General features: G+C 38.0%; 1 protein-coding gene across 1 annotated transcript; it reads left to right on the plus strand.

Annotated features, from left to right (window-relative positions):
• The first annotated feature begins 4,814 nt into the window (after positions 1–4,814).
• LOC147640082 (uncharacterized) lies at positions 4,815–6,935 on the plus strand. Its single transcript, XM_086776839.1, has one exon. It carries the CDS (start codon positions 5,171–5,173, stop codon positions 6,800–6,802), a length of 1,632 nt encoding a protein of 543 aa, XP_086632965.1. The 5' UTR covers positions 4,815–5,170; the 3' UTR covers positions 6,803–6,935.
• The last annotated feature ends 2,338 nt before the right edge of the window (positions 6,936–9,273 follow it).

The raw sequence follows: 9,273 nt of genomic DNA on the forward strand, positions 1-9,273 counted from the left end.
AGAATTGTTGTCATTTTAGTATCCACCTCATCAGGCCATGATACAAGGAGAAATTTGTAGAAGCAATAAAACTTTCTAATTGTAAGCACAAGACCTTGAAATTATAGTTGTTTTAAAGGAGGAAAATAAGAAATTTTAAAAAGATGAAATTAAGGAACTGAGGGGAATATTCTTCAATGAAAATGGAAAATTATAAAGATGCATAGGCCTATTAAAATAAGGAAAAATTATTCAAATGAAAATGGAAAATTATAAAAATATATAGGCCTAGTAAATGAGGGGAATGCATAATTAATGAATTAAATGTAATTATTCATTTCTAATTCTTCATTTCCAAGGTGTGCAAAGAGAGAGAGAGAGAGAGAGAGAGAGAGAGAGAGAGAGAGAGAGAGAGACTAAGGCAAAGACATATCATTTTAACATTGTGATGTGATTGCGAAAATAATAAGCATGGATCGTACAAATCGAGGAAGAGTCTATGAATCCTTCTTACTATTGTACAACAAGCTCTCCTTCCCTTCATATTATAGGCTTCCCTTGCCTTTGTATCTCATGCATCAAACATGTTTTTATTACCATTTGACTTAAGCGATAACCTCCATTGTCCTTACATGTAGCTTTCTATGCCACTTCAATCACCTTCTATTTTGCAAAACGTTAGTGCCTGATTTATCATCTTTTTTTGGTTCACTTGTCTTGTGTGCCTCATTTATTTCCTTTGTTTTGGTTCAGTCAACTTCTATGTGCTTTTCTTAGAAAGTTTATGTTATCTATGAGTTGCATTATGCACCAACATTCTAGAACAAAGAGACATCAATAGGTAATGTGTGGTACTTTATTATCGTGTCGTTTGAAGTAGACCCTATTTTGCAAGGGCAAGTAACAAACGTTAAAATGTCTTTCTCATGTGAGGATGGAAGGTGGTTAGGCATGTGCATAGCTATAGTTTTATGATCCATCTACCCATGTGACTAGGAAAGGTTATCACACAAAGAAATCAAGTTGTTCCATATTGATGAAGAGAAACAACTCAATATGAAAATTTCACATCACATTTAAAGATGTGTTTCCAAAGTTTATATTTGTTAAGTTTGAAAGGATGATTTAATGGAACAAGGTGTGCTTTAGGAATGTCTTGCTAACATATTTCCCCATAATTATTCTACAGTTTTAATAGAAGAAGTCTTCCTCCCTATTACAAGAGGAATGAGTTATATGCAAACAATTTTGCATGATTTTTGTTGGTGTTGCCATGTTACCTTACCATAGTATCTTACCATGATGTGATTTGTATTGGCGTTGCCATGTTACCTTACCATAGTATCTTACCATAATGTGCTAACCTCTTATATCTTTTATCTTGCACATATACGAATGCACAAGTACACACACACACACACACACACAAATTTTGTTTCAATATCCTCAATAGATAATAGGTTAATCCCTTTTACCTACACAATCAATACCTTTGAACGAGGTGAAATTTTCTTACAAATAAAAATTCTATGGGTATAATTAAATTTTTAGAGAGTTTTTTTATAAAGAAACTCATAACCTTATTATCCTTAAGAATATTTTTTTAAACGCTTTCATTTCCCTAAAAGTGGGAGAAAGTGGGAGTGCTCTTGGAATTTTGTACCTTAGCTTTTTGGTCTTACCTTAGCAAGACTATGGGACAAGTACAAAAAATTGGGTTTATTAGTACAAGATAGTAGAATTACCTTTGGATTGATGTGATTTTGAGGTATTATATCATGAATAAAGTAACTTTATATGGTCATAAGGTTGGGATAATATAGAGTGTAGCTAGGGTAAGTGATACATAAACTTCGAGCTACTTCTTTATGGCTTCCACATGTTGGTAGCATTTGGAGTCTTATATGTGACTATTCATTGTTTGGTTCTCTTTTTGGATGGTTGATTGGTTCTCTTTTTTGGATGGTTGATTGCATTACTCGATTAGTGCTACTTATGTGCATACAATTCAATGTAAAATGAAACTTTCAATGTTAATTACATTACTAGATTAGTTCTACTTATGTGCATGCAATTCAATGTAAAACAAAACTTTCACTTTCAAGTTCCAAAGTAATGGACACTTTTGGATAATTTCAATTTTATAGAATGCAATCCCATTAATCCCTAGTTCTTTGCAATTGTGCACTCTATTGTGCCAAGAGTTCTATACATTGGTTAATTAATTATTGCTTCATTAAGGATTTCAATTATATAGAATGTAGTCCCACTAATCCCTAGTTCTTTTCAATTGTGCACTCTATTATGCCAAGAGGTCTAATGGGAGCACAGTATGGGGTTTTTTAGGGCATTGAAAAATGATGTTTTCAAAATGGAAAAGATGATTTTTTCATGAAAACCCTTTCCCATGTGGTAAACAAGGGTATTGTTTAGATGGTTCTTGTATAAAAGAGGGTGAAAATTTCCATTCCAAGGGTCATGCATAACAAAAATGTTTCAAGGTAGCATCACAGAATCGTACTAAGTGAATCCCCTATGATGATCAACTTTTTATGATATGCACAGATGGCATCACAAAAATGTATTAAATGAATCCCTTGTGCTTATCAAAGCATTTCTTTTTAGGCTCACAAGATGGCCTCTAATATTGTTGTGTTTAACCATTTGGCTCCCATACACACTCTTATGTTTTGGAAGTAATTATTAGGTGCACTGTTCCTATCATGCATGGTTCTTATTGTGTGTGAAAGGTTTGGTGATGTGTCCTATACTTGAATATTGTGCATGAAAGGTTTGGTGTTGTGTCTTATGCTTGAATATTGTAGTCTAACTCCTGGGCCTCAAGATAGAAGAGCCACTAGACCATCTTATAAGTTATGGGAATTTTTGTTGTAATTTTCAAGCATGTGTTACAATATCTACATGTTCAAGTAGTAAATAGAAATATGTTTTGTTTGTATTAAATTGAAAGCTTCTTGTTAAATTATCATAATGTTTAATCCCTTAATTGTTAATATAAAATTGTTGTCCCCTTCAATCTTCTTTTTGTATTTGAATCTTAGCATATGGTAGTGTATGTCCATTTATTCTTATGAGCTTGTTGGGGTATTCTTATGAGTTTATACACCAAAAAAGCATTTGTTAGCTTTCAAGTGTTAATACATTATTGTGGGTGCTTACACATCTTCAATAGTGCAACCGAGTTGGGCGCAAAGAGAGTGGACCTTCACACATTTTAACATACACAAGTAAAACATGGCATGGCATGCCAAGGGTTGAGCATGTCGACATCCCTAGCAAGAGGGGTGTTGTACTAATGAAGACAACATATGCATCTAATCATTACGTTGTTTGGGGTGTTGGCATTAGCTAACTATATTGAGATACCCTGCAATGTGGCTAGTTGCCAAGAAATAGCTGCTGCCAAGAAAATGGTGCGGCTATTAGTATTTGATGGGTGTTTATTTAAAAAACTACATCTAATATGTATGCATGCATGCGTGCATATGCACACACACACACACACACACACACACACACACACACACATACAAACACACACACAGACACACACAAACACACACACAGACACGTATGTATGTATGTATCAAATTTAAATACTCTTTAATCATTATTTTTAAAAATATTTCTAAATTATTATTATTAAACAAACTATTTTTATTTATTTAATATATGTTGTTTTTATGCTGTATAGATAGAGAGATTATAATATATGTTGTTTTTTATGCTGTATAGATAGAGAGATTATGACATATTAACTAAAAATTTTCTTTTAATGCTATTGTATGGTTAAGAACCCACTTATTTTTTAATAAAAAATTGCAATAGTATGTAAGCCTTTCTAGGATGCCTACATCCTGGTTATGAACCCACTTATTTTTCAATAAAAAATTGCAATAGTATGTGAGCCTTTCTAGGATGCCTACATCCTATACTTTAGGTTCAAGAACACATTAACATACTTTTAGCAAATCCTCTTGATTTTCTACTCCTATACCTTAAATTATATTTACATGTTTTGTTTAAAAAGAACCATTCTCCCTAACCTTTGGTAATTCTTAATTATATGAAGTAGATTTTCAATACACTTTTAACTTGTGGTTATTCCTTCGTTAAAAAAGCATATTCCTTGTATTGCCTACTCACATGCGACATCACTATCGCCACCCTCATGCAATGCCACATGGTGGGGTCTGTCAATTAGGGGAGGGGATGGGCCAAGGCTTTTTTTTATAAAATTATGTGAACTTTTTCTTCTTGGCAAAATTTGGGCGGTGATATGATCGTTAGTTTAGCGTGTGATGATACATTTGGTCCACCACCGTCCATTGGCTCCAAGAGCTGGGGTGTGAAAGCGTTGCAACTAGTTTTGTGAGAACAATCAACGCGCCTTCTTTTCTTTTTATTTTTAAAAAAATATAAAAAACTTCCCTCTTTTCTATGCTCGAATTTTGCCTTGCCTTCTTTTCTTTTCTTTTTTATTTTTTTTAAAAAAATATTAAAAACTTCCCATTTGGTCCACCACCGTCCATTGGCTCCGAGAGCTGGGGTGTGAAAGCGTTGCAACTAGTTTTGTGAGAACAAAAAAATATTAAAAACTTCCCATTTGGTCCACCACCGTCCATTGGCTCCAAGAGCTGGGGTGTGAAAGCGTTGCAACTAGTTTTGTGAGAACAATCAACGCGCCTTCTTTTATTTTTATTTTTAAAAAAATATTAAAAACTTCCCCTCTTTTCTATGCTCGAATTTTGCCTTGCCTTCTTTTCTTTTTATTTTTATTTTTTTTAAAATATTAAAAACTTCCCCCCTTTTCTATGCTCGATTTTTGCCTTGCTGGCGGGCTAGTTTGTTGTTGCGCGTCTGTTGCAGCTGCGGCGACGCGCTCTCTTACAAAACATAAAATTATTTATTTTATTTTCACGTCCACTTCTCTTAACAGCTCCGATGCTTTGCTACAAGTGCACTCCAATAATCTCTCGTGGTCTGTGGAAGCCCACGGCTCCTCCTTGCAAATCTCTCCCCCTTGTCTGCTAATCTCTCTTTAATCTTTCTTTAATTTGCTAATCTATCTCCCTTTTCATCGATACATTCGCCCAAGCAACACAGCTTTTGGCATATTGTCATCCAATTAATCATCACCACAGGCTATAATAGCAGCAGCACCCACACCATGAGCAAGTTGAGGTTTGCGAGCAGAACCCTTATCATTGCCTTGAGCCTAATAGCTCTTCATTTCCTCATTATTCCGATCAAGCCATGCTCACCCGGCCACACCAATTGTGGTGGTCTCAATGGTGAAAGCAAGAGGGATGCTGATGATGCTCCTACTTATAAGTATTTGGGTAAGGGTTTCCCTCCTCTCAGCACCAGCTATGTCTCTGAATCCCTCAAACCCCGCCACAGCTTCAAAAACTATGAAGAGTATATCCATCTCCAGCTCAAGAAAACCATGAACCCTAACCTCAGAAAGCTGTGGACATCAAAAGATTGGAGAAGAAAAGTGGATGTCTTCTCTCTTGTATTTCAAAGCCTCATCAAGAACCACCTCCTGAAGCCCTCCCACAAAGCACTCTGCATTGCTGCGCGCGTCGGCCAAGAGGTCCTTGCATTGAAAGAAATAGGGGTCAATGACTCCATCGGTGTCGACCTCATTGCCTCACCCCCCCTTGTCATCAGAGGGGACATGCATAGATTGCCATTTGATGCAAACACTTTCGATTTCGAGTTCTCCAATGCCTTTGATCATGCCCTCTTCCCAGCCATGTTCGCCTCTGAGGTCGAAAGGACCCTCAAGCCGGGGGGCATCGTCGCCCTACACCTGGCTCTCAAGAAACGCACCGACAAATACTCAGCCAATGACCTCCTCAGCATTGACCCTCTGCTTCGCCTCTTCGAGAATTTTGATGTGATCCATGTGAGGGACGTCGATGCATTCGGCTTGGACTTGGAGGTGGTGCTCAAGAAGCAGCGAAACCAACCGGAAGATAACATCAAGCAGGAAGGTGGAGGAGGAGGAGTGGTGCATAAATGCTTAATACCACAGGTAAAGCAAGAAATTATTGATATTGCAGAGCCACTTATCATGGAAGAGCCAATCAAACCTTGGATCACACTGAAGGAGAATGCCAAGAATATCAAATATTTGCCCAGCTTGAGTGATATTAGCAACTACAGCAGGTACATCTATGTTGATGTTGGGGCTAGGAGCTATGGCTCAAGTATTGGCAGTTGGTTTGTGAAAAGGTACCCTAAACAGAACCAAGATTTCTTTATCTATGCAGTGGAAGCTGATAAAGCTTTTGCTAGGGATTATGTGAAGCATAAGAATGTCCAGTTCTTGCCATTTGCTGCATGGGTGAGAAATGAAAGCTTGATATTTGGAGCAAATCCAGAGAACAGGGCGGCAGAAGGCAAGATTGGCATGGGCCGGATTCAGAATCGATCTGCCAAGGCCGACACCACCACATTGTCTCATGATGGCCCTCACTTGAGCTTGCCATCTGAAGAGTTTCAAACTGTGCATGGATTTGATTTTGCAGAATGGCTTAAGAAGACAGTGTCTAAGGATGATTTTGTTGTGATGAAGATGGACATTGAGGGCACTGAGTTTGACCTCCTGCCGCGAATGGTCGAGACAGGGGCAATCTGTCTTGTTGATGAGCTTTTCTTGGAGTGCCATTACAACAGGTGGCAAAGAACCAGCCCCAAAAGGACATCCAAGTACAAGAAAACATATAGTGAATGCCTCTCTCTCTTCCAAACATTAAGGAGAAATGGGGTGCTTGTTCATCAATGGTGGTGATTTGTGTTGATCGGCATCAATTCTTGGATAGTTGTAGAGAGGTGAATTGTTACATAGTTTTGATTATTTATTTCCCATCAAGCAATGGGAATGTTTTGAAGAATCAAAAGAATATTATACCCACTTTTGTCTGCATAAGTACATGGAAAGAATCCCCTTTTGTGTAAAGTGCAAAACTCCCTTACTAAACTGTGTGAGGCCTCGGATGCTTAAGATCATCATTTTATTTTATTTTTTCAATTGTCTCCTCCACCAGGATGGTGGTAAAGATCAAGGGCCTCCTTCTGCAGGGTTCCTCGGATCTGGTAGGAGAGGCTGTTGCTCTGAGTCCTCCTGTAAGTCTGCAGAAACCATGGCGTCTTCATGAATCTCTTCTACATTGATGTGATGTCAGTTTTGTGCTCAAATCTAATCTCGTCCCAACGCCTATGCAGCAGTCTTCTTCTTCCATCTTCATGCTGCCAACCTGCCTAACTTGCCCTAAAAGTTCGAGATCTTGCCCTGAACGGGCTATGGCGTTGATGTTGGTGAGGATACACAGTGGTTTTATTGGAGAGGATGGGTGATAAGACGTGGTAAGACTTGACAATGCGGAATGATGAGCATTATAAAGAATATGGGATTAGAGGGCTATATAAAAAATGACTTTGTTAAAGAAGGGCACTTTTTTTCGATTAAATAAAAATGGATGTTTTCTAACCTTCAAAGTTCACAATGTTCACCTACATAAACTGAAATTTCAGAAAGCCTTTCCACCAATATGTATTTCATGAAAATTAGACAAAATATAATTCTCATGCTATGACGGATAAATAAAGAATAAGTTTCAATAGGCATCTAACAATAAATATGATTTCAAACTTATTGGCCAAAGAGAAGGACTACATGATCTAAACTTGAATATACAAAGCTTTATCTTCAAGATTTTTTTTTGGAGATCAATATATATATATATATATATATATAGCTTTATCTTCAAGATTCTTTTTTTATCAATATATATATATATAACTGAAAAAGAAAAAAAATACATCCTTTCGGCCCAACCACAGGCATAGCTAATTTGTCGTCCTCTATTAAGCAAGTTACAAACTAGCTCCCGATAAATAGCCAAGCAAAATGCAAGCTTCCACCATGGCTTCAATGGTGCAACCCCTAGGAGCCTGTTTCTCTAACTCATCCTCCTTCTTGAACCATATTTTGACTGTTGGTATAAGGTGCCAGTTGGGTTCTCAATAAAGGCAACAAAAGTGTAGTTTGCTTGCTTTACCTTCTTGTACCATCTCTTACTTTTAGGTCCATATCTGACTGGTTTGGCATCCAACTTCAGCTTTGCAATACCCTAAAAACAAGAACATCGCATCATTAGGCAGAGCCTAGTATGTCTGCAAGTCACACCCAAAGGAAAGGGATCGAGTAATAGCTGACTGCAGAGCCTGAATCAATCAGCTCTTCCCCATTCAACTTGTTGATCAAACATATAGACCAGCACATACATATACTCTTATGCATCAACCCACTCACATCAATTCTTGTGTCACAAGCTTTCTGAAAAACAATGTAGTTTATGGAATTCTAGATCTCCCACAAATAACAAAATCTGACAATATTAAAAATCAAATCAACATGTCCACCATTTGTTACCCATCTCCCAATTAACCAGTCCCCCCATTGACCTTACACCCCTAAGTTACTATGGATCCATTTCCCAATCTTGGACCAGGCACCCCTAATGGTAGGGCAATCCCAAAATGCATGCTTCCCATCTTCCAAAGCAGTCTTACATCTAGGGCAGGATCCACTGGTAAAATTCCTTTGTACCAATTTAGAGCAATTTAGAGCCAACAGGCAAAGTTCCCATACATACTCTCCATAGAAAAACCTGAGATTTAGTAGGTAATTCACTCTCCCATATTGCCCTCCATTTCCTTCTCCAACAGTTGGAGCTCCAACTCACTCTCGAGATTCTATTACAATAAATGACATTATCCTGACTCATTCTCAATGCATTGTACAAGACTTTGGTTGTACCTTTGTCCAGCTTAGATCCATTGAACCAGGCCTAGTCCCTTACCCAAGTTCTGTTAATCTAATAATGGGGAGGAAAGGAGTCGAGTGATCGAGTAGATAAAGGCGAGCATTAAAGAGGGTGACGTGTGCGGTGGTGAATCGTTGGGCGAGTGGGGCTTTGCCTCACATGCATGGGTGCATGCTCCCATACTTGGTGAGGGGTGATGGTCTACATGCATGGAGTGCGATTGGGCGCAACATCCAAAGGAAGATGTTGGGGGTTGGGGGGACTAGGGGAATGAAGGCTCTGAGGAGATGAAGAGGGCACAAGAGACAAAAGACGTGGGAAGAGATAGTAAGAAGTCTTCGTCAGAAAGGGTAGTAAATAGGATTATTGCCCAAGCAACAGAGGCCTCAAACCAGAGGCAGAAAGGTATGTCTGCAGGTTTCACCTGAGCTGA

The sequence above is a fragment of the Cibotium barometz genome, chromosome 3, assembly GCF_041138505.1.
Source record: "Cibotium barometz isolate CiBa-2024 chromosome 3, ASM4113850v1, whole genome shotgun sequence".
In the NCBI taxonomy this organism is placed as follows: Eukaryota; Viridiplantae; Streptophyta; class Polypodiopsida; order Cyatheales; family Cibotiaceae; genus Cibotium; species Cibotium barometz.

Excerpts from the sequence above, each read along its gene's own strand:
- LOC147640082 (XM_086776839.1), top strand. The coding sequence starts at position 5,171 with ATGAGCAAGTTGAGGTTTGCGAGCAGAACCCTTATCATTGCCTTGAGC.